The 26,974-nt window shown below is 41.0% G+C and overlaps 1 protein-coding gene across 4 annotated transcripts in view; it reads right to left on the reverse strand.

The window, feature by feature from the left end:
* Positions 1-26,974, reverse strand: part of LOC126918207 (synapse-associated protein 1-like) — a 93,509-nt gene that overhangs the window by 61,278 nt on the left and 5,257 nt on the right. For all 4 annotated transcript variants that reach the window (XM_050725892.1, XM_050725889.1, XM_050725890.1 and 1 more), the window contains 2 exons: positions 26,447-26,532; positions 9,977-10,098 (listed from right to left, as the gene is read on the reverse strand). In XM_050725892.1, the coding sequence (XP_050581849.1) occupies positions 9,977-10,098; positions 26,447-26,532 (208 nt within the window). The remainder of the gene's footprint in view (positions 1-9,976; positions 10,099-26,446; positions 26,533-26,974) is intronic.

Below are 26,974 nucleotides of genomic sequence, written 5' to 3' on the forward strand. Positions count from 1 at the left end.
GACCGTACACGAGCTTGACTACTGCGAAGCGCACGGCAGACTCCGACACATGTCGTGGATTGGATCCACTTGTTGGATAACATTAGCGATGATTATCGCCGAGTTAGAGTGCTTTCGTGTTGGCTGCTTTTCACACTGTGTATAGTAATCGCACGATAGTTAGCAAAACGTTATTACACATCATCGTGTTCATATCAGAGACAGCGACGTTTCGCGCGATTTAATCGAAAACGGTTAATGCGTGACTCAAGTTGTCAATCGTTTGGATGTAATAAATTTTCACGCAAAAGGAACAATTAAACTAGTCGAAAATGAAACGCGGAAGGACCAAGGACCGATGACTAATTAAAATCGATTTGTTCTTATCAATACGTAATTGTACGTATCGATACAGGTCAGTTCTGTTTATGGCTTTGGAATTTTTATATCTCAACCTCATTTTCGTCTTAACGATCGAAGAGATTTTTAACCTTTTAAGGAAATTTCCAACATGAAACTGAAACGAGGAATCACGCGTGTCAACTATCTTTTAATAATTCACTGACCAATTATTTCGTATCTACCTTTGTTTCTCCGTATCTGATCCGCGTGTGACGTGAAACTACACGCATCTCTCCTTTCCATCCATATATTCTCGGAAATAAATACCAAATAACAAGAAATTGCACGAAAATTATGAAAACCGTCCACTTTACGTATTCGCTGGCGCGCTTCTCCGCGGTGATATTAAGTTGAAAATGACAAGAACTCGACATATCGTCGTATCTTTTTTACAACGAGTAAAAACGCTCGCAACGCGAAATGAAAGACGGCAGAAATTGCGCTTACAACGCGACAAAATATGTGACAGGTTGGAAATCACGAGCAACAATATGCTAATAATATCGTTCTTGCCGCTAGCGACGTACTGTAATTTTGTCGATACGATTCAAAGTTTTTGGAAACGACAATTTTACAGAGACATTTAGTATCGCGTGTCGAGCAACGTATCGATGCTGCATATTGGAAATTTGGTATTAATTAACGTCAACCGCCTAAATCAATACAGCGACGATGTGTCGGAATACCGTACTGTACGTCGATGTAGTATCGCGCTGGTTCATGCAACAGATTTTCCTAACAGATCTGGGTTTTCAATTTGTCGCACGCGTGTTAGTTGCCTTATCGCCGTGAATGACAAGCTCTAACGAGCTCACGCAATTTCTCGATTTTCTTCCCGCCGTGTAATTAACTGTACCGGAACTAATCAACCGTAGTTTAACGCGTCAAGAAATAAAAGATACGAAATAAACGCGCTGGAATAAAGATCTTTAGATATTGTTTACTGCTGAGTCACTGAGTTCCTAATACTTGAAATGTATGGCGGTATAGAGCGAGACTGAAATTGTGGAAGAAGTGTGCGTTAGGTGTTGGTTGGATTGAGAATGCTTACGTGGCTTGTCTAAAGTGAGTAAAAGAGGTTGTAGAACGAGGAAAGAGACAATACACCGAGGCTTTTAGAATATATTGCGTGGGAGATGTTACACTGTGCCCGAAATAGTTCTTGAATGGTAGTCGTAGAAGCGTTTTACGTTATATATTTCACTTTTAATGCCGTACAGCAGCATGAAAAACCCTTAGACCTTTTCACGTTGCTGGTTTTACGATGGCAAACTAAACATATTTCTTAGAACAGTTCTCATCTGGTACTACGTGAAAACGGAGAAAGATATTTTCTCAATGGTATTGCATATTTATGATTTCTTCTAGCTCGTAAATCTTTTGAAAACACTGCGATAAATAGAGCCGTCATCAAGGTGTTGTAAAACGTGTTTGCGCGGAAAAGGACATCAAAAACGTGAATCGGTTTTGCAAAAGAAAAAGAGAGAGAGAGAGAGAGAGAGAGAAAAGAAAGGGAAAAAAGTGGATAGAGCGGAAACAAGTATATTTAAGAATTATTCGATTGAATCCTTAAAAGGAAAATAAAATTTAAATAACATCAAGTGTCTCGTGATTCTTCGCTGAAAATAAAATTTCTCTTTGGTAGAGGATCTACCACTTGCTTTTATCCGTATTGTATCTGACCAGATTCCAATTTACTATTGAAACTGTCTCATACTCGTATCCCCTCACCCTTCCAAACATTCCCTAACAAGGATTCCTACACATCATTGATTTTCATTCACACGGATGAAACGCGTAAACGCGTGCTACGTGACGAGACGTATTTGTTCTCCGATAAACGACATCCGCCAACTGGATTATAAAGGATCGTTCAGACAATCGATGCTATTGTCAATGTTATTGTCAATATTATTGTCAATATTCAGAGTTCTCAACATTGTATTAACAATATACAGTATGTTCGTTTTAAACGCATGCGCTTGATCACTTCTCCAAGTATCAGAAATGCGAACAAATGTTTCAGACGAAAGTTGTTTCACCGTTTCTTCTGCGTTTTTATCTACGAAGAGTTGAATTTCAATGTAACTTTTCTAACTGAACATTTTAGATTCTCTGCAAAAAAAGGTATTAATATATTTCGATCGAAAAATGATTAGTTTCAAAGGGATTTTAACTACAATCTCGTAAAACTTATCGTACGAAGGACAAGAAAAATATGAACGACGTACTGATCGTCCAGACGACTCTTACGCATGATAACGCCAAGGACCCTGAATATCGACGATAATATTGATCGTCCGAACGTTCCTTGAGGAATCATCGTGACCGGATGTGATTCGGTGGCGGTAATTATTCATGGAATTTAATATTGCTTCCAAGTGGCTACACTGCAGCGTGTTATTTGACTGGAAGAAGGTTTCCACGTGATTTGACACTGTCAAAAGAATTGCTCCGCATTAATCGGACGTTTTCACTCCCTCTAATGTTACTGCTCGACAGACTTTACCACGTCGCTGGTCGTATATCATCAGGAAAACGCCGGGTGTACGAACGATGGAAGAGTGCACGATAATACGATGCGAATATATCTCTGCACGTTATTAGAAGTGACACTTGTCAACTAGCTGCATGTCCAGTCTAACTGTATCGCGTATTTTCATTCGCGTTTCTTGCCAGAAGACCGTATATAAGTATCGCGATACTTACGAAAAATTAAGCAAACTGAAGGAATTTTTAGAAAGTTGTCAAAACACTTAAAAATTATTGGTAAAAATTATTGGCAAACATCACGTACGGTCGGTGTTATAGTAATAAATTTATGAATTTGATCTAATAAAATTAATTTGTTTTCAAGTCTATATCGTCGGATAAGTGTCTTTCTTTTACAGACCCGTCTTTTACAACAACTCATCTTTATACAAACATGAAACCTAATCTGTTGAAAGTTGTAATCTTTATCTCGATAAAGCAAAATGGATCATACGTAATAAGATAATATGAAACGGAAAATGTTGTGCATCCACTATTTGCTTATAAAACGAAAGAAACTTTTCGGACGACCTGATATAAAGATACGTCTTTTCGTTACTATACTATTTCGTTCTACACGTTCTAAAAACATGATCTTATAATCCAGACTCTCGAAATTTCTCATTTAACTCGCCTCAAACTTTTCCGATAGGATTTCAACCAAGAAATTACACGAGAAGTATCACGCTATTAATTTATCATACGTCTATAACTCTTGCGGGTAGTTTTAACGAATATTTGGAACGCGATACGTGCATCTGAGATGAATATAAAGTATCTTGAGACGTATGAACGACGGTGTACGTGCATGTTGGAGAGCTCCTTTGCTTTTCATCTTTGACGGAGCAAAAATTTAGGAAATAAAAAGCGCAATTTTCCTTGCGGAGGATTCAATATCTGCTTAATGGAGAAAAATCTGGTCTTTAGAAAATGGAACGTTCGTCGTTCTTCAAAGTTTTTTTTAGAAGATCGCCATTTCCTGCGGAAATTTTTCTCGTGTGCCAAGTGTTCGAGATTCTGTAACCACATTATGCGCTCGAATTACCGCCCGCCCTTTCGACGATCAACTTGGAAATGTACTTCATTCGATAGTCGAACGAAAGTGGCTCGCTCGAATTTAACCGCGGTTAAAAACTAATTTCGAGCATGACGATTTATTCATCCGCGCGTCGAGTACGTTAATAATTATTCGACGACGGTGCACGCGCGTTAACGAGAAATATTTCCACGCAATGACACTTGGCCAAGGGGTTGTTTCCACTTTAGAATCCATTTTTACATAGGATTGGACCTATAGAATCCAATTATAGGGAACAGCAAGTAATTCCAACATAGAAATTCTTCAACGATTGCAATCAAAAGCTCTAAGATCCTTGATAGATGCACCTTGGTATGTTACCAACGAAACGATACATCGCGATCTCAAGATATCCACAGTCAAAGAAGAAATATCCAAATTCAGTAACAGATATAACGTGAGAGTTAACAACCACCAAAACCCACTAGTTACTCAATTTCTTGATACGTCGGATCAGATCCGCACGCTAAAAAGGCATTACCCTTTAGATTTAAGCACTAGATTCAACTAGAATCAGACACACGATAAACACTTATTAAACGCGACATAGTACCACGCCAGAAAAATTTACTTATAATTCTCGATGAGAATTGATTGTAAAATTCATCCAAATAAAAAAAAAAGAAAAAAGAATTTCTACATAGGAAAATTAGAATATACATACGATGTTTGAAAATGGATAAAAAGCTTCACCGTCCATAAATATGTAAAAACTGTTGCGGTGAGATTGTTATTGAATTTGGAACCTTGAGATGCAAGGAATTTATGTACATATTTCTTATATATAATAAAAATCGCGTCAATCACGATATAATACGATTATAAAATCATTTTTTCCATCGCTGACAGATTTTTGGTAGATCTTTGACAGATTTCAGGCAAATACTTCTGAATTAAAAAAAAAATTTATACGAAGAGGAAGCATCGTTAAATCAAACAACCAATAATAAATAATTCTCAGGATATTTTGAATCGTCGTTTCGCACGAGTACGTAACTCCAACCAATTAAGCGTCTTTTTAATTAATTCCCCTTAGTCGCAACAATTTGGCTCAATTAACAAGTTTCGTATGAATCAGCAGGTATCCCAACGTTTCTAAACGGCACTGTATTTATCGATCTCTCGTTAATTAAATAAACTGGAGAGTCAAACTTTAGAGGTAAACAGTAAACTCGGCGGGTAACTCCTGATCGAAGATGTCCAACTTTGAAAACAAGTCCAAACTGTCAAGAGCGCATTAGGCGGACAATCGTTGGAACGTTTGGATTCCCTTGAGAAATTGCACGTCACATGCATGCACGACAGACGTCTCACGCAAAAATAGTGAGCCACGAAGATTGCTCGAACTTGGGAATACACGCGACGTCAAAGATCCTATGGTCCTAAGAGCTACGCTCGGGCATTGCCAGGGATTTCTGACGACGAACGGTTAAAAGATAAAATTCAATCCCGCTAGATTCATTAATATTTTTCTGTATCTCTTTTCGCAACAAGGTTGTCAAGCTTCGCTTAGCCTTCGTTTCGACCCAGTCAGCAAAATTGAGAGAAGAAGGTAGAGTTCTATGAAACACGTTCTAAAAATGAAATCGAATGCTCGAGAGGGCCGATTAATAAATTTCGACGATCCGCGTTTTAATAGCAGCCACTTGACAGCCTATCGGTTAAAGCTGAACGACACGTACTGTATAAAATATACACGACGTGCTCCAGTTTTCTTTTTCTTTTTTCCAATTTGACGAGCTGATGTTATACGTTAAATCTATCTGCGCGAGATATATCTTTCTCGTTCGTCATTTTCTTTCAGCCATCTTCATTTCTCTAGAACTAAAAATATTTGGCTATCATTTAGTAACAGCCGATGTAATTTTCCTCGAAAGGTGGAAATCACGGGGAACTTTGAATATTTGAAGATTCTCGAAAAACGAAGAAGTAATGAATAGAATATTCGAATTAAAAAGGACGATTCGATGAATTTTCACAGAGAAAAGAAAACTTGGTGGATACAGAGGCGTGAAAACGAAGGTCAAATCTTTTGTCGCTACAAATTGCAGGGGGCACGTTGGTCCGATACGGTTGGCCGCTGTGAATCGCCGGCTGATCGAGCGCGAATCGAATAGATTGCTTTCGAACATTTGCACGCGTGCACGTTTACGTTCGCTGTGCGAGAGCTTGAAAGAGGATTTCCAGAGATATTATTGACAGTAATCTCCGACGATACATCCAACGAGATCCTTCACCCAGTGGCCCAATTTGTCTCGAACAAAACCCGTGGCGTTATCGAAATTGAAAATGTCGATACAACCTCCAGAAACATATAAAATTTTTATGATGCGTTTGAATTCGCTAACGCGACCTTGCGTCTAAAATCTCTTTATGAATTTTACCATATTATATGCGCGCGATGTTGTATAACGCGCGATGCATTTCCACGGGAATCGTCAGAAAATTCATTTCGTGAATTTTATTCAGCCGTCTGGTTCCGTTAAAGAACGACCTTGCCTTCATATTGCCAATATAAAATACACAACGCTGGAAATCTGAAAGCTAAAACGATATTGTCGAGCGATATTAATACGCCGAATTTAATACGGCGGGCCGACGAGTCTACGGTAATCAAGTTTCGAATATTCAGTGGCTCGGGGAAATATTTGAACGCCCACAGAAACTTTTCATAAATACGTTATATATGGTTTATATAGGAAACATTTTATGTTGTGTAGCAAAGCATAGTTAATTATTCATTTGCATTAATAAGTCGTAATATATTTAGCGGAACCATTCCCGACACTAATGCCGTACAACTAGCTTTCCATTAAACACACATTTACAGTAAATAAGCTGTAACTTCTGTATAAACCTTCAGACTGCTTCCAAATTTCACCGATACGATCGCAATAATCCTATTTCGTCACTATAGCGAAGGAATGTAAAAAATGTTCTCACACGATACACCCGATACGTTCGTAAAACTTGTCTAACTTCTCTAAAAATTTAGTCACCGTATCTGGTGATCGATGCTTGATACCTTTCATAAGATTAAATGGATGTTGGGAACGAGTTTGTTATTTTTATCGGTGAAACGCTTAAAAAAGAAACAAAAATCATGCAAACAAGAGAGTGACAAATATCGTTCCCTCGTTTCATCTTCCATTTCAATCTCCGTTTGGCTGGCGTGGGTAAAATCGTTAAAAAACAAAGTTCAATAACTTCCAATACCTGACGTTCCTGCGACAAAAATTCGCAGAACGCGTTACGAAGGTATGGGATTGCAGCGATTCAAAGAATCCCATTGAATCTCTCCGCGATTGTGTGAGAACGGACGTTGAACTTACGTTTCACGTACGAGCAAGACTCGAGAAGAAGAAACCGCTGTATATAAGTCGAGAACGCGTATAACGTGATAAAATTATCGGGATACAAGGGGTTGAAGAGGTTGCACAGGGGTAGAAACTGCAGACAGGCGTTTAAGAAAGTGTTCAACGACTTCGTTCTTCCAAAGAATGTCCTGTGTCTCCGTTTCATTCTTCGAGGGCATTGCACCCATTAAAATGACATTTCTATTCGAGAATGGAATTCTCCGACATCTACTACTACTACTATTACTACACCTGCTCCTCGTACGTATCGTATAAATACCAATAAGTGGTGGGGTGTGAAAGAGGCCAATGAACCTGACATGGGAATTTTTAATAAAAAATTTCCACCTGTATTTCACTGCTGTTTTTTTTTTTTTTCAACTTCGTTTCACCTACGTGACGCGTGCAATTTCGCATTTTCGCGTGTTCGTTTCCAGTTATTTCTCGTAAATTGAACTGCTTGAAAGCGTAACAAAATGACAAAAAAAGAAAACAAAAAAATTGGAAAATTAAAATGGTTAAAAATTCACAAGATTTCTTGTATCTTCGCCAACAGATACGACAAAATATCCAGTTTCCTTTTGTATCTCGAGTTTCGCGTTTTTTAAATAGCAATGAAATATTTGCTTTTTATCGAAAGCCACGGTTCATTTAGCGGAATTAATGCCAACTACCAGCTCCTATTTTCTCTTACCTCGGTGTATTAATTTACGTTTTACAAGCACGTAATTGGTTGGACTGTGATAAGTCGACGTTATCGTGATTACGATTATTATCGTTGCCGCCTGCATAGGGAAGTAATTAACCAACAAACCGGTCAACCTGTTAATTTCAATTGATTATAGCGTGCGCGTACGCGTAACAGAGGTTTATAAATAAATTGATGTTGCACGTAATCGAGCGGGTTATCGATGACCTCGCGATTTTATCGTGTTTCGGTCCGATTCGATATTGACGGATTAATTATCTGACAAGCAAATTATCGTTCTTATACGGGAACGCGTTAACACGATCGCTCTTGCAATTATTTATACCTGTACGATACAAGAGAGAAAAGATGCCCGAAGGATTTTTTCGTGCTGGCTTGTTCCGACAGCTCGACACGCGGAAATTATTTCCTTCTTGGAAAGAAATTTATTCACCGAGCGGAAATAAGACGAAGCGCTTTTTCCAATTACTATGGTTCGATGACAGCTAGTCGGGGGTCGTGAAACTTTACTGAATTAATTCCGGATAACGTGCGGCAGAAGGATAAAGAGGAAATGAACAAAAGAAAGCAGCGGAAAAATAGCTTGTTTCTGAACGAACGATTTTTAACCGCGACAATGTTGTAAATCCAATTATCGGAAAAATTCACGTTTGAAAAAACTGCGCGAAAGTAAACCCGTCATTCGTCCCTGGCGACGTGCACAACTGAAAAGTCGACGATTTGCATTTTTGCCTCTAAAACGGGCGCGGTAGATCGTTGGTCTTTTTTCACTTCGTCGTCCTTTTGTTTCGGTTTTTCCGACGATAACGTTCCATTCGATTAATTTCAACGGCGAAGAACAGCGAGGCCTCGTGAGCGGAGCGGCGAGGAATTTTTCTTTTTTATCATCCTCCGTTATTAAACTCCGTGGCGAGACTCGGATTCAAAGGATCTTTTTCGCAAATTGTGATCAAAAAGTACGCGGTATAATGTAAAATCCTTGCGATAAATTCTTTTATAACTTCCGACACCGAAGCGACACGTCATTGAAAATCGATAATATTCAATTTATCAAAACCCTGCTCGACTATGACCTTACCCTATGCTTTGATATTTCGCGTATAAATTATCCTTTATTCTACTTCGAATAAAGGAAAGGAAGCGATAAAAATATCACTCCCATAACGTGCCACTTATGCCTGGACCATAACTATGGAAATTTTCAGCTTTTCAGCGACCGACACTGAATGTTTCCTTTCTATTTTCAACGGTATACAGTAACGTGTTAAATATTATAAAACGCATGTATAACAACAACGATCGTCTCTAGGATTACTTTACTATTTTACGTTTAATTTGTATTATGTATCGAACTGCACATTTATAATATCGACACAGGAGAGACAACACGAGCAATTCAGAAAGTAAACCGAACAAGTACATTTTCTGAAAATTTCTTAAATTAATTCTCGTGTCAGACCATACGATTGCTATTTAAATCTTCAGAAACGTTTATCAATTAACAATAATAAAATAATAGAACCGATCAATTTGTCTTCTGTATATCTCATATGTTGTTAATTGCTCCCTCGTTAATGCTCGTACGAGTCGTTCAAAAGTCGCAACTGATCAACTCCATAGATAGAAAAGTAAAACAGCAAAGTAGAACAGAACAGAACAAAAAGTAGAGCAGAAAACAGTAAACAGAAAAGCGACGTTATCGATGATATCACAGACGTTGTTTTCCAAATTTATTTCACGATTTATCGTTATTTAAGTAGGTTTATCGCGAGAAAATAAAGGGGTCGATCAGTTTGACTGCCGAGAGGATAATACAAATAACTTCGAAATGACAATTTACCATATACAACGACAAGGAAACAAGAATTAGAAAATAATAGCAGACGAAAAGATATGACGTAAAACATCGATGTAACTCACGTTTTCCTCGACGGTCTTCTTGATCTTTACTCCAGCTTCGACCACGGTTTTCCCAGCCTTGTTCACGGCGCTGTACAAAAATCCGCCCAGAGTTTTAGCACCTGCCAGTGCCTTCGTTGAAACTACGGCAGAAAGAGAGAAGGAAGAAAATAATGAGCGAGTCGGTGATACGTTATCCAACCGGGTGGAATTTAATGGAGACCGGTCGGCGGAAAAACGTCCGCCGGAAAACGCGAACAGACTACCTTTCGCTGTCGTCCCAACCCCCGTGAAAACGTTGCACAAACGCGAGAAACCCAGATACGTCAGTCGAATTTCTCGCACTTCGGGATCTCTGCCGGGTATTCTAGCGTTTATCAGCGTGAGCGACGAAAATTAAGCACCTTGGCGAGTGAGAACGTTCGAGCTTTAAAAAAAAATTAGCCGGTGAAGGGATATTATTTCGCGCGACGAAATGGCGATAAAGAAGACTTTGTGCAAATTAAAAAAAAAATGGTCGAGTTTTTATTTCTTTGTATTTTCGCTTCTTTCTTTTCTCTCGTTATATTTTCTGTATTTTTCTTTCTTTTCTTTTTCAATTCAGATACAGATCGGAGAGAAGCGCGGAGATCGTTAACCAATCGTCTGCAGGTCTTTTTGTAATCATCGTCAGGTATTTTCGTAAAATTTCTGCACACAGCAGTGGCTATCGTTTACCATATGAGCAAAAGAAAACATTTATTTTGCGCGAGAGAAATTTTGGTTAAAAAATAATGTAAACGGAAACATTGAACGTGAAACAATTCGTACGCCAACGTGGCACAAGCTACACATCGATAAGCTTTTCATTGAAAATCTAAGGGTAAATATCGAGAACGAAATTAACGTATTTGTTTATATTGTACGTATATTTAACGATTAAATCACTTCCTTGTCGATAGACTAAACAACGCTCTGAAAAGCTCTAATAATAACGGTTTAATGTACCGTAGCCGTTTTGTTAATTAAATCGTGTATCGAAATTCATTGAAATTCGAAACTTTTGTTTTGCGAGCTATAATTAACTGTCTGTTTCAAACCGCCGCATTGCGCGATTTCCATATGTATTTGGCAATACCAAAGTAATTAAACGTATACGGCGAAAAGATCCAGATGAATATCATCGACATCGTTTCTGTAAATCATCTGCCCATTATACGTCTCTCGGTACATTTGAGCAAACCTCATGGTGACCGGTCAACGGTTACTAATTAATAGGCTTGTTGCTTGACACATTTAGATTCCGGGATCAAGTCATCTCCCACCCTCTTGTGTCCGGTGTAAAGGACGAGTATCCGAATATCAACCGCTATTCGTCGCGCGTTATATCAGTTCGCGCAATGACTTTCAATGATGTCGATTAATTCACGTAATCGTTCACGTAATTCACGAAAGAACACGCCAATTCCAATATTCGTCTAATCAAACTTTGTATCGTTCCTTCAAGTCAATTAGTCAATTAGTAATCGATATTTAATTAATCTTCATGTGTGTAATTGTAATACCATATACGAGTATCATTCGACACATACATTGGATAATTTATTTTACGATATATACCGTGACCCATATACAACGAAACGAACGAAATTTTCCGACTGTTTTAATTAATCAAAATTTGACAAAAACTCTAAAATTGACGAAATTTGAACAACAATCAGTTTACTGCACCTTTTGCCACATCTCCGAGACAAAATTTCCTTGCGCCATCATGGTCGAGTATCTGGCGTCCAAATTGCCAGCTGACGGAATAGCTGACAGTCCTCAGGATCATATTACCCTAATCTCGACAGTCAACCAGCGAATCTTGAAACACGGTGCTTCTTTTAACGCGTTTATCTCAGCTTATTCCGCGTTATTCAACGAATCTTATTTTCAAAAGAAATTCGTAGTGGAAGGTTTACGATGGAGCTTAGAAAGTTGATAGAAAATTAGCCGCTACGCAGCGAAGCAGTCGCGCGTTAACACGAATAAACCATGGACGTTGCTTGTGTTATTTGGTCGGAGTAACTTGGTTCTCGACGTAAATCGAGGCCAATTTAATCAACCAAATTGAGCCACTTCGATTCATGTTGCTGCATCCTCGTCTTTCTTCCTCGACCTTCCTCTCTCCACCCGTCTTTCCATCTTTTTTATTCCTCCCCCGTTCCACCTAACGCTCTTTCCTTTCCAATTTTTCTATTTCTTCGTTTCATCCGACTAAACGAAGGCTCAATGCAGGAAATTCAGAGGATCGAGGTGACTCGACAAACCGCGTTTGCACAATAATTCCGGTGTTACGCGATTAAATTTACGGTGGACCGAGTCGGCCGACGACGAGACGGGTAAAATAAAAAGACGGGGATGAAAAACGAAAGGAGAATCAACGCGGCACTTTCGTCGTTGCTGGCACGGCACCAACGTTCGCCAAACAGGTGCCAAGTTTCGTACGGATGTCGCATCGTGTAAGGGTTACGCCGTGTGATTTGTTACCTGGCAAGATCAACCCTTGGGCAAATATATTCCGGATAATTTACCACGGTCACGTATTTAACAGCGGCAATAATAAGAAATATTACCACACTGTAACCCTATTAATCGGTGATAAATCGATAGAACGCAGCAGTCCGGGTCACAACCGACGCGCCATCGAGGTTACTGAAATTTTCCTCTGGAACAACCTCGAGATTGGATTCACACGCGATAACCAAGTCGATACGTTAACATCATCCACGCCTTGCACTCTTAACGTACGAGTTTACGGTGACTTTCACGATGTTCTTGATATTTTGTCTTTTTTTTATTTTTTCACGCGATAAAGCTACTGCGTCGAAAATCTTCCTGAGAGAGCGTCTTTCGGTTTGATGCAGGAACGATAAGGCGGAGCGCTCTTTTCGAGGAGGTCTCGACGTCGATGGAAAAATTCAGGGAAAAATGTCGAGTACGTGACGCGCAATTCTTCGCCAGACGATGGTCTACTGAGCTTCACAGACCTGCTGCTGACTGTAAAGAACAGAGGAGGGGGAAAAGCCACACGAAGATCGACGATACGCGACGTATAAACGGCTCGCAATAACTCTGTGCCACGATCTCTGGTTATTAAGCATAAAACCTACGCACCGTATTTATCCAGCGAAATCCGGTTTAAGGTGATTCGAATTTCGAAAAAGAGAAACAGCTTGGCCGTGGGTGGAAGAAGCTTAAAGGGTGAAAGTTCCGTTTCATGGGGAGAAACGGAGTTCGATGAGACTACGATGAGAAACTGTGTAAAACGAAATTTTCAGAAGGCCAAGTTGTTTCCAAACTCAATATCGATGAGACAAGCTCTTGGTGGTTGGATTATCGATTATCGGAACGGTTATTTCCAGAACGTTTTCAAGGAGAGGTCGATAATCTTCTTTGAATTAAAGATTATTCGAAAGTGGAGATCCACACGGTGTAATGCAAATCAGGCACGATTTAGGTTACGATGTCCCTTCTCAGCCCTTTGTGTTCCATCTGAAATTATGCCGCAGCTCGAAGAAAATTTGATTTCTTAATAAAATAATCCAACTTGCTTGCTCCAGTGATTCTTTATGAGCGCGACACGATATGAATGTAGGAATCTCGAGAGAACGATCTTAATTCAAACTCGCGACACCCACCCCTCGAGTCATCCTCGTCTCCTTGGATCTGCTTTTAGCTTCTCTGCACGACCCATTCATATCTTTTACATCAGCCGCTACGACACTCGCTCATAGAATATCCTAGCCCTCGTCGATCCTCTGCGTCTTTATTCGCTGATCTCGTTCACAATAAAAGCAAAAGCTCGGCGAGTCGGACCGGTGCCCTCGTTGGACGCGGAACGCGGCATGAAAGGGTCTGAGTTTTGGGAATCGTACGACGCGTCAACTGGCGTTTAATCAAACATCGACCTTGCGCCTCCATCGTGTTAACCTCGTGCCAGTTTAGTTAGCGGGAAATCAAAGAGCACCAGGGGAGCGAAGAAGGAAAAGCCTGAAGAGAGAAAAACGCCAGACACGGCGGGGTGGGTTGGTTCGAAAGACAAAGAATTTCTGCGGAAAAGAAAAGAGCGCTTAAATAGAGTTTTTGCTGGCGTGCAGAGGCCGTGCTGCCGAGGCTACGTGTCACGCCATCCTTTAAAAATACCTCGTAGGCTCGCTTGCTATTCCCAAGGGAGAGCGTTGGCGTTCGATCCTGAGGAACGCGGCGGGAATATATATACGTCGACAGGCCGGATGCAACGGTAAATAAAATTACTGGTTTCCTTACTGCGCTACCGGCTCGATGATTTAATAATCCTACCTACGGCGACTTTAGCCGAGCAGAAGTGGATTTAACGTTTGACTCGGCCGGCAGGGATCTCGAGTTACCAGCCTCCCTTCTTCTTCGTTTCCTCTTTTCCAAGCCCCGATCCTGTTCGATTTATTACCACTCTGAAAGTCGTTGCGCCCTGTCCTCGGTGCATTGAACTTCCAACGACAGCCAGGTCGGAAAATCTTTCAGCGTATTCGCGTGGAAACACGAGCATGCAGAGAACAGGATGCCCGGATAGCAGGGCCGATATTTGTTGTTTTCGAGTGAACTCGGCCACTCGAACAACCGCTTTGTCTCTCTTTCGCAAAATCTCTCTTTGGCGCGATAAATGCGAGTTCGTTCGCTCGGAAAACTGGAAACGCGATACAAGAATTCAGCGATTCTCAAATTTCAATTACTCCACTCACGTAGAGTATCGCAGCGAAGAGGACGGCGTAGAAGAGGCTTCGAAAGCCAATGGAACTTCGGTGTCATCGAACTCTGAACATCTTCCGGAAGGTCGGTCAAAGAACCTGGCTCTACCTTTCTGTCCTGTTTCTTGTTCTTCCGGCAATGGTCAACGATAGCGACTCGTGTACAGCTTCGAGAAACTAAATTTCCAGAGTGTGTATCGAATTACGATATAAATTCAACCTTGTTCTTTCATCTATTGTACAAACAGAGTAAACAGGAAAACAGAAAAGCTGAATGGTATGCGTTAAAACGAGTAAATAAGTGTTGATAACTCGAGTGCAAATATCACTGATACACTGTAGATATTTATCCATTTATGGAAGATTCAAACGAGCAAAAATGCACGGTATTTATACGATACGCAAAGGCATACAATACATTCGAATATTCGATGTAAAGTACTCGATGTAAAATTTAGCGAATGAAACGAATCTTCGTGTGGGTACCGTTTGTTTAATTACGTTCATAGAAATATGAATCTGCATAAACATCCGCGGTACAATTATTGCCTCTGAGAACAGCGTATATTCAACACGACCTATGTCCATTTCAATGCGCGTTCCAGTGCGTTTTATCGTGAGAGTCCGTGTGCGTTGACAGATCGTCGGATTTTGTTTTATCTCTCGACAATATGAAATAACATTTTCCACGCGCTGTCTCAATTTATAACTTAACACTTTGAAAACGATATGCTTTGACAAGCGCATAGCCTGAATTCTCGCGTAATTTTGGAACGATCGAAAATGAAAAGATTCAGAGGGTAGCTGGGGAAGCTCGTTTAGATTTACATTTAGATTTCGTATACGTTTATTGAATTATATAGGCGTCATTTTGCTCCGCGATCTTTCTCCCTCTCGCGCAACACGAATATTCCAACCCTCCAGAACCTGCCAAATTTTTCGGCGAAAAACTTCTCGACGAGATTTTCTACGTCGATCAAAATCCTTCAAAATCGGAACGAACTTTCCGAGCAGTATTTAACAGGAGTAATATTTTAACGAAGATCAAAGAGCATGTTTAAAGATGCTCCTAGTAACGTTTTTTTAACGCGATATGCTCGAAAACAGTTTTTCGAAATTTATTATTTTATTAAATTCTTTAAAAATCGGAACGAACTTTCCCAGCGACCAATATCGTATCCAACATATCGACGTTTTCATTTATATTATTAAACCGTACAACGTAAAAACACATTCATAACATCTTGTTTATGTCATCCGTTGCTTCTTTTTACTGTTTTCATTAACAGCGACATTAACATTTTTACATGATACGCACAGCGTTAGCTTGTACTTCGAACGAAGGGTAAGAGGTTCGTCGTGCACGATACCTTTAGAACGTTTCCATAAATAGAATTCCGGCGAATCTGAATCCCACGAACGCGATAGCCACGGGGTATAGAGATTGCTATAAATATTGTCGCCAACTCGTAGATGAAAATATCTCCTAGCTCCGAAAATAATAATATACTCATTCACGCTTAAATTGTGCTTTGCTCGCAACACCCTTAAGATCCGACCACGTCTTTGTGAAATGCCTTTCGTGTAACTTCCAAAGAGATAAGGTCAAATAACGAGGACGAAATTCCTGCTTTCTGCGTTCTTTAGTCGGCGAGTTCGACGTTCCATCGACCGATCCTCCGAGTCGCGAAGCTTCTTTATCTCTCTTTGGCTGCATCCCTTTCTTTGTGGCTTGGCTGCCTCCAGGAGGTTTCGTGCACGTCACCGCATCCTATCAATCCCCAAGGGGTAACATTCTCCAACGACTGGCTTTGTTTGAGCAGATCGGCGAAACAGCCGTGGAAAAGTGCACCGGTGGTGTTACGGCCGTCCGTAATTAATTCTAGTGGCAGCTGTTGGATACCGGCTCGTTAGCATCTTCGATCTGACCGCTGAAGCAACGGTAATCTCTTTCGTAACGGAAAGCTCTCTTTAGACGGAGGCGAAGCGTAAAGGGGATCAAATAAGAGTAGCTAATTCCCGTGTGGAAAGCGGAAAAGAAGGTCGGCCGACGACGGTCAATGTTCCAGGATTCTGAAGTATATGTGACAAGCTAGAAAATTCAAAGAACCGACAGATTTATAAGAAGCGCAAGGTCAAGATGTAAACTCGTGTTTGTAATTGACAGGACGCTCGAAGATGACGATGGATATCGTCGAATGTTACTGGATTCTATGGAAAATTTAAAGCCTCGCACAGTCTAGTATCTTGAAGTCTGTTTATTATTTTTATTTGTTGTTTCTTGAGGATGAAATACGATAAATTTCTGTGGAACTGCTTTTTGGTTAGTTGTATTTGTTGCGTGTAGATAAAGATTAATCGTGAAAAGTAATCCGATTATTATCAACCTACTAATGGAACTATTTATATTGGAGAAATATAATCTTCTTTAAAATGTTGGATGAATGTAGATAGAGTACTAAAGAAGCAAATAAAAACCTATAATTAGTAATAACTAAATTAGTTGAAAAAATAAATTCACTCTTATAATTTGATAGAATAATAACGCGTAATCGTGGAGGGGAAGCAATAAACGCGAAGCCTCGGTTTAAGTCGAAATTAACTCAGCTTTCGCCGCCAGAGAGTTCAAACCGAGCGACAATTCGCTCTTTCTTTGTCCCTCTAAGTTTACTTGACAGAATAATTAGTGCGTGCAATTAGTCCAGCTTGGAGGCAGGCTCGATGAAAATTGCACGATTTAACAATTGTTTGCCAGAAGCCGACACAATCTCCCGGAACCGGGATAAATGTCTCTCCGGGGACCTCGTTTAAGTATGCAGGCTCCATTATAGAAAAGGATCGATGCCAACTCCTAGAGCTTGGCCTGGTTAAGTATTCCTGGAATCTTTCTCTAGCTTTGGAGGCGACAAGACCTAACTGACTCCAATCTCCAGATTCTTTTATATTGGAAAAAAGGGAAAGTGAAAAAAAAATAGTAACGATAGAACTAGAAAACGGGAAAGAGAAAAACGAAGCAAACCGCAGCAACGCGAAAACGAATAACGCGGTCGCGATTCGTTCGATACGAAGGAAGTGCAAAAAAATTGGAAGGATAACAAAAAAAGCTACGAAACAGGCGACCAAAAAATGAAAAAAGAAAGAGGGGGAAAAGTTTGGTGGCGGTCCGAAACGTCGCGTCGTTCGTTATATTTCTACGATGTGGCATCAGTCAACCCAGATTCGCGGCGTTGAAAGCGCATCGGTAGCAACCTTGACCCAGCGAAGCGCAAACCACGAGCGGAAAAATTCGTGAAAGCGGTGGCGAGACCCGTGCACCGCTGCTGCTCTGTCCGGATCCGCCAGCGCGAATAATTTCACGCGGTTTCAACTGCGTATGTGCGTCCGCGCGATTTTAGAAATACGAAACCCAGCTGCGAGCTAACCACCGCGCCGCCGGCCTCAATCTGACAGACACGCGTATCAGCTTCGCATTTCGTCGGTGGAAATTTCTGCCCGTTTTTTCAATCGTTCGTGTCTGTCTCTCGTTCTCTTCGGCTTGCCACTCTTTGACCACGACAAAACATAGCCTTGACCGTTTAACGCGTTTCCGCTGCCGTTAAATCCGGTGAAAAATCCGTAGGAGGCAACATCTCGACCGGTAGAAAAATCGCAGCCGTTCGAACTAAGCTCCCAGGGTTTTACCGAACTTTTCTCGTTTAGTTTTCGTTACGGTGTTATGTATATGGGGCAAGCTTTTCAGAGAGTCTGAGATTTCCGGATGCATTTATTTCCATCTCTCCTTTTCCCTTTCCATCTCCGCGTTCATATCGATGACCGAGTTCTGTTTAATTTGCCTCTGGGAAACGGAATTACGTTCTACGACGAAAGAACTACATTTCGCCGTCGCCAGACAAGAACGATATTTATGAATTTGTGTCACGTTCTCTCCGCAGCCGGTCTCGCGTATTTCTCGTTTCATCGACACGAACCAAAGGCGACGAATATGACGAAAACTAATTTCTTTCACAAACTGCAATCTACTCCCTGATAAATCAATTTCGCTAAGAGGAAGCGCGGTGCAACGAAAAACAAGCGTAAAGCTTCCGCGCTAACAACGCTAACTTCCGGCTTGTCGACGTCGCAGCCAGCAATTTCGGCGAGAGAAGATTCGCTCGGGCGGTTGTATCGATCGACGAAGATGGGTCCAACCGCTCGACACGAAGGACATTTACTTGTCGACTGAATTTGGTTATGTTGGCAGCGAAATTCCTGACGAAATTCGTGGTAAACGTTATTCCCCGAATCCACCGATCTATCGTTACTCAGCCACGCGGGAAATCACTGCAATTTATACGTACATGTAGGAGACTAGCGAGAAAATTCAGAGAAAGAAAATCTGCGTGTCTCCAATCTCGGCTAAGTTCTTCTAGGTGCTTTATCAGGTTTCGATACTGTCCAATGACGTATCTAGGTGATCCATGCCCCAGGACAAGGACGAATCTGTTAACCCTGTGCAGGAGATCCTGTTTCTCTTTCGCCATCGCCGTAGTTCTGCCTACTTTTTTAAACGCTTTTTCACTCAGAATCTGTTACTCGGCTCGTTGATTCTCGCCCGTTTCGCGTACAAGCACGTAGTTGTACTTGAATATTCTGAGCACCTAAAGACTATGATCCTATATAAAAAGCGTGTAACCTCCCCTTGAAGGATACAACGTTGTCGTTATTTCCACCACATTACGTTGCCGAATTTACACGGTCGTGCTGTGTTCGCTGGTCGATACTCTGCTTCGTTAACTCTGCCGTCGCTATCCTCGCCAGTTCCTCCAACTTATCTTTTACCCTGATTGTCCGGTGTCACGTATATGATCGATATATAATCGATGGGAGACGAACAGTGAGTCGTACAATTGATTGGACGTTGCATATTTTAACGTATATGATCGTTATAATTCGACTACTCGAAAACGAGTATCTTCGATCGTTTTAAGGGGCACAGAGAAGACCTAACACTTTACTGACCGCTAGCGATTCAACAGCATACGCATGACCGGCAGCTCGGGCGCAGATTCTCCCTGGCGCCGGCTCTGCTTCGGTTTACACTCTCCAATACCATTCTTTTCGTTCATCGCGAACGTAAGTTTTTCAAATTGGTTTAAAACCGTGGGAGCTTACGAAGCAACGCAACTGACGCAACTGAGCATGGTACCTTAGTACTAAATAACAAATTATTACTCAGATAAAGAGACATTATCGGCGACAAAAAGCCGGTTAATCGGCTATCGGTCGGTAAAGTATTAGTATCGTACGATCTTAATGAAAAACGTTCACAGTTTAAGACTCAAGGCGCGTCCACGATCCTAAGTGCGACTGTGGCAACGAGTGTCGTCATCTAACGTTTCGATTTATAACTTTGCTCCTGTATTTTCGAGCTATCGCGGGGAGACGCGGTCGTTAGAATACGCGCCAACGGGAGTCGTAAATTCCCGTTACGATTAGAATGATCGACACCACGAATAGTTCGATCCCCGTATTTCGGTTAAGATAATAGGGGTGATTCAGGTATGATAACACTGTGGCTCACAGAGTTAAAATTTATATTTCCAACACTTAAGATACACGAATGAATAGATATAAACACTTAATAGAGTAGCACGGTATGAGACTTAATGTTAGAAGTTCGGCGTTAGATCTTTGACTGTGGTAGGAAACTTGGAGAGATATAGGAACGGTGAGAGTTATAGGGAATGCAGGAACTCTAGTTACCGTAAGAGACGATGGAAAACTCTGAAGCTTATTCTAATGTGAATATGGAGGAAAGCTTGGTATGGGTGTGCCCTTTGAACGAAGAACGCGGATTCGTTGCTTACATTTTTAGTTAGTAAAGTGAGGGCAATAATCCGCGATGTCGATTGGTTGGGACCAATGTTAGGAAGGAAGAGAGGAGGAAGAAACCTCCTACCAACTTGGGTCCTAGGCGACATTGTTTACAGGGAAATTCAGATTTTTCGTTAGGCATATCTCCGCTTTCTTCGTAATTCTTAAGAGCACATAATAAACCCAAGGACCTTTCTAAAAACCGGCCGAAAATACTTCTGGAATTAGAAAGTCTCTTCTGGCAAACAGATGTGCTTAGACCATGTGTGCGAACAATGCAGCTAGAATTGCAACTTTATAGTGGGTCCTGGGGCCTATGGAGTGTTCGAAGGACGACAGGTAGACCGTTGGTTGGCAAGTCGCGCGGGATGGCGTGCAGATGTGTTGCGCGGCAGAACAGCTCCGTCGGTTCGACTGACTATTGGGTTGGCAATTAAGTGAATGCGGATTTTGACATTAGGTGGTATTGACAAAGTCCGCAATCATTTAGTTTCCAACTCACTATATCCACGTCTTACTCGTACTCGTACAAAAGCTAGAGAGAAGATACTTTCTAGAGATGTATCTCGATAGTCGACTAAGGATGCAAGCGGTGACCAGTCCAGTTAGCGAAGCGCTATGCAGCTTCTTCGCTTCGCCAGCATTTTACCATTTTTCTCCTTTTTCTTACTTCTCTTCTCAGGTCGAGAAAGTTCTCCGCAGCGACGTAAAGTAACTTCTCAATTGTAGCCGAGGACGTGCTTTATTTCCTGGCTCGGCAGCGAGCAGGTTCGCCACGGGGACGCCTCGGCGACAGCATTATGCAACGGTTGTTTCGTTTCCGCGGCCAAGTTTCCTCTACTCGCGAAAGCTAATGACGTTAGGCAGATTGTTTCCAGTCCATCGTCATCTTCGCGATCTTCAGCCGAGTTTGCCCGCGAGCAGACACAACGTGTACCGTTCGACCAACTGAACGCGATATATTTCGTGACGGAGACGATGTTCGATAGACTTCGTAACTCGAACAACTGCCAACGAACACGTACAACCTTGGTCGACCTTCCAGTTCGTTCGTGCCGATTAAACGCGTTCTGCTAATGTTCGAAACTCTCGTTCCTTTTGCCTTTTACGTTCTCTGACGAGGCTATTTCAGCGACGAGGAACCAACGCGAAGAAAGAAAAAGGATCTCTCGTTTGGCACGTCTCTTTGCCTCCGCCATCCATTCTTTGTGCGCTTCCTCGTTCAGAGAGTCTCCTAGGTGACGAGAGTACTAACGACTTGGGACCGCGAAGAAACGAATTTTCCGAGCTTAGGTATCAAAACAGCTGTGACTTTGTCGAGAGCAAGATTTTACGGAAACGTTAAAGTCGAAAATCGCAAGTTTGTCATTCGTGATTAAAAGAGATCAGAATTTGAAAAGGTTGTTCTTGATTATTTTAGGTATCATGGCTTGCATGGTAACGTTGTTAGAACATCTGCAGCACGTTATATATTAGTAGGCTTTCGATTATCCCAACAATGTTTATCTAAACGTTCGGCTCTTTAAATGTCTGGCGAATATGCAAATATCGCAGATATACCAGTAATGTTATTACATCAGCAAGCGGTAATGTATGTATAATGTTAAGGTATGTATAATGTAAAAGCCTCGTGTGTATATTGATTCGTGGCTCAACCATATCGTAAGAGAAATCGATACAAGATATACGACTAATGCATGTGCACACAATGTACTATGCGAAGGATAAAACGTTGATACGATATAGAAATTATGAAGCGCAAATTGCTGCTCCTACGTGTATTTACGTGTTTCATTGAGGAAATGTATGCACGTGTAGACGAACGCTGGATTCGCCGATGAGCGTAAAAGTGGCGTTTGATTTTTTTCACTGTACGCGAATGAACCGAAGAAGGAAAGCAGGTTTCAAATTGTACATGGTCGTTGCGCTTTTGAAACAAGAGGATAAAAAAGAGAGCGGTTTTCGATCGCCGCTTTATAACGTATATCCGAGCTTTCGAAATCTAATATCGGGAAAACGCGCTGTCAGCCGCAGACCAACGATTATATCGCTCTTTGTCCGCTTCCAAAAATCTCCACATATCTTGACAATCTCTGTGTAATGGAATAAACATAGAATAAAAATCGAATAAAAATCAAATAAAAATACGATAAAATATAATATGCAGGGTAAAGAGATGAAATTTCGATATTCTACGTGCGCCTTTACGTAGATTTATAATAACATCACGTTAAACAGAAAAACAATTGCTTTCCATCGATTCTGCGATCGAGTTAAAGAGAGAGAAAGAGAGATCTGGTCGACTGGCAGCGTAAGACGTATAATTTCCAAGTTTCATACCTTTGTCTACCGATGTGGGGGTGGAATCGAGCAGAGATACGTATAGAACCGTGAAATAGGGGAGCACGGTCGATATCGTTCTCGAGAAAAGTTCTCTACGCTTTTCCAGCGTATCTGTAACCTCGTTATGCGCGAAAACAAGCGACTGGGATAAAATTCTGAACGATAGGATTTTATAATGGGTTATGCACAAGGTGTTCTAGAAAGGTAGGCGTGTACACTTCAGAGGTGAATCAAGTATACAGAAATAAGGATAAGGCTTTCCGCGTAATCATTTAAAACGAGCATCTTCGATTAGAACGAAAGAATTTACACGACTTGTCGAGTATCTCTCCCTTTTTGAAAGAGTGTCGTATGTTTTTCAAGTTTGCTAATGCTCCTCTTGGATATAACATCAGAGTGTAAACTTCGATGTTATCTACTAAAACGTATTAGATATCGAAGACTCTGAGTACTCGCGGAAATTATAACAAATTATTGCGAGACGAAAGTGGCAAATAATTCGAATTTAACAGACTTTCCGGACTGCTGATAACGATACGACTAAAAGATATATTATCTTCGGCGATAGTAAAAAGGCGACTCGATCTATTAATAATAAAATGTAACCGGAAGATATCGTATTAGACACCTGAGAAATTAAACGTGGAGCGAATTAAAGAAAAGAAGATAATTATCCTTCTCCTCTTTTAGATCCACGGTCTCGTTGCTTCTTCGTAGACAGTATATTAAAGTTCTCCAAAGACTTTCCAATATACGGATCATATTCGTATGAACTGTATTTTATATTTTTAATTAAAAAATTTATTCCTCGAGCTTTCGAAATTTTGAAACGTCCTGTATATGCAATAGAATATGCAAAATCTACGCCGATGAATCGCCGATGAATTCGAACGAACGTGTCAACGACCATTTCGACGCTCGACACGGTACCAAATTAAAATTTTGATTCGATATGAAACGACAGGTGGAAACGTTGGACGTTGTTGGCAACGCGACAAAGGCTTTTAAATATTTCAACGTGATAACAAACTACGCGAACTGCATCATGAGTCGACATTTTCATCAACGGCGCGATATTTCCGTCTGAAAGTAGCAAACAAAGTCATTCGACGCGTACAAATGCGCGTTACGAAAATTAAGCGCAGCTTTTATCGTTTCGTTGGCACAGTCTGCGATCGAATCGATGGACAGTCGCGAGCTTCTTCGTGCAAAACAAAGATAAACTTTATCATAATCTTACGTCAAATTTATATCCGATTGTATTTATTTATAAATCGTATTAGCCTATTTTTCTCTCTGAAACGTTAAAGCGATATTTGAATCAAGCGATTAATAACGCTCAAAAAAAAAAAAAAAAAAAAAAAAAAACAGCAACGGTCGACGTTAAAATACGGTGCATTCCGTTCGTCTGTATTCTGCAACGTTCCAACTTGAAATCGAACGGAAAAATAAATAAATTAATTATAACAGCAGAAATAAAAATGACGAGTATCTGGCAAAATGATCGTAAATTAATTGGTCTCTACTAATGCCCTGTTACTTTGTTTTGCTCCCTGTAGAATAAAAGAAATATACGACACCGTGTGAACGATCTATCGATCGATCGTCAACGAATGGATTATACGAATCAACGATAAATTGTATCCATCGTCGCGTTGCCGTATTTCAAGCGACTGTCTCGTATTTCACGTTGAAAAATATCGCAATAACAGACGCAGGTAAATCTCATCGAGCTTCCTCTCAATGATAATCAACGATATAACGCGTCGTCTCCTTCGTTTTTTCTTTTATTTTTTCATCCGCTCCGCCTATTTCTCTCGACGCGAGCTCGCTCGTACAAGCGTTTTCTGCCAAAGAAATATGCACGTGATACAGACAAAATACCAGCTACCTCGCATCGCGTTCCTGAGTGAACGTTATCGATGAGATCTATGCGCGAGAAATTTGGCGCTGTCTTTGCGTACAGACGTGAAAAAATCGCGCTGCCATGTACTCCAGAAGAGAAACGAACTTATTTCGAATGCACGAGCCGGCAACGGTATAGATTTATTCCGTGGAATAAAATACGAGTCGAGTTAATGGCGAGGAAGAAGAAATAGAAATGAAGCGGAATGGAGAGACAGGAATAAGGAAAGGGAAAAGATAGAGATCGCACGGCTAACGGAGATGAAGCAGAAGGAAAAAGGAAGGACAGGGCGGGTTATGAAAGCTAATTTAATAGTTGGGTAACACGATAGCGGTCTCGATATCGAATCTCTTTATCGACGAAGAGAACTGCATCATTAATCGGACGAGTTGAGCGTGGGTGAGCCGAGAGATCGAGACCGCTGATAGTTGCTCGGTTGAATTTTTTTACTGGATCGCGTAGCTACCGTACGTTTCGATATGCGCATCGAAATACCGAAGGACATTTGGAAAAATCAAATCTCTGCTATATACGAGGTACAGTTAGGCGAAGGTGTGTGTCAGGAGTGCGCATACGGAAACGAAAGAAGCTTTCTCGTTTATACGGATAAATGCCGCTCGTGATCGCTAAACCGACAACCAAGAGACGCGTAAATCTCTTAGAAAAATGTCGACGATACTGCTGCAGATTTGCTTTGAAGGATTTAACTGCCAACGACGTGAACCGACGAGGGGATTTTTCATTCGAATTATCGTTCGATAATTTTTAATTGAATTTAAATTATTTCATTTTTGCCCCTCTCTTTGGCTTTCAAAGTTTTTTAACTTTGATGTTCGCGCTAACGATTACGTCGAGGACGTTTCAACTTTCTATCCGGTGCCTCGCTTTTAAGCTTCTAACAAGAAATTACGTTACTTGGCTGGTAATGAGCATTCGTTATTGTCTACCGCTGTTTTATCGGCGAATATAATAGCAATAACACGCTTGCCTTAAAGGTAATACGATCGTAAACTGCGTCGTAATTCCCATCCTACTCTGCCTGTCTTTTCTCTTAACTCCACGCAGAGAAGCACTCGAATCGATCTGTTATCGAAGCCTGTTTACCGATAAACATACTGGGCGAACTTAAATCCTTCTGTCAAGATCCTGCGACTTGTCGTAACACCAGACAGAAATAACTGGCAGGCCGAACGAAAGTGATCCTCGTTCTCGGTTCTTTTTATAATAAGCTACTTTCATCGAAAGGATAAATAGAATTCCTTTTCCCTTGCACTTTCTTATTAACAAGAACTGTTTCCTTGCTCGTAACAAACATAACTGGCAACGAGTCAGTTCCTTGAAAAGTCCTTCCAACTCCTTCATTTCTGCCAACTTGGATCTAATTAAAAGTTTCCTTCGCAGTTATTTTCGCCATTCACCGGCTTAAAATCATTTAAGCATCATCGCAAAAGGTAAATATCCGTTAGAAATGATCGGCGCCGAAACATCGCGGGATATCGGCATTAAGCGTCGAACAAACAAATGCGCGCCATCCTGCATAACGTTTAAATTTTATTAATACGCCACGTATCTGATTGCCTCGTTCGTACTGATTCGCCAGAAAGTAGAGAAAACGAAGAGAAAAATTTTGCAGAGACTCACCTCCGCCGAATGCCTGTTGTCCTTCCTTGTCCTCGGATGGAGAACCTTCTAAACTCGCGGGGCCACTGTCAGCTCCGCCAGTTGCGCTGCAAATACGACGAAAAGAACACTGAGCGAGGAACTACGAGGAAGGTTGCACTTTGTCGTGCAATCAACGCTATCCTACAGCGATTTTCAGAAAGCTCAACGTAGGATGCAGATCGAGTATACGTGGAGAAAGAAAATAAATTACGCAGTGCATTAACGTGTCGAGTGAACTTCAATGGCTTCTTAAACGGTGTACAAGCTACCTTGATTTCCAATACCTACGCTTACCTTATCGATCGATCGATCGAATAATTAAAAAAGAAGCGTGTAAATCGTTCTAACAACAGTGGAAGCCATCGCAAATGTGCTTATTAACTCTTTAACTAATCGATCCTTTGCAGTCGCACACCCACCTCCACTCAACATTCTATTCTCGCTTCATTCGTTTTCTGGATATAAAACATACTCTCGTTCGCATCGAAGCACGAGTTTAATCTAGCG

This window comes from Bombus affinis, chromosome 7 (genome assembly GCF_024516045.1).
Source record: "Bombus affinis isolate iyBomAffi1 chromosome 7, iyBomAffi1.2, whole genome shotgun sequence".
Taxonomy (NCBI): Eukaryota; Metazoa; Arthropoda; class Insecta; order Hymenoptera; family Apidae; genus Bombus; species Bombus affinis.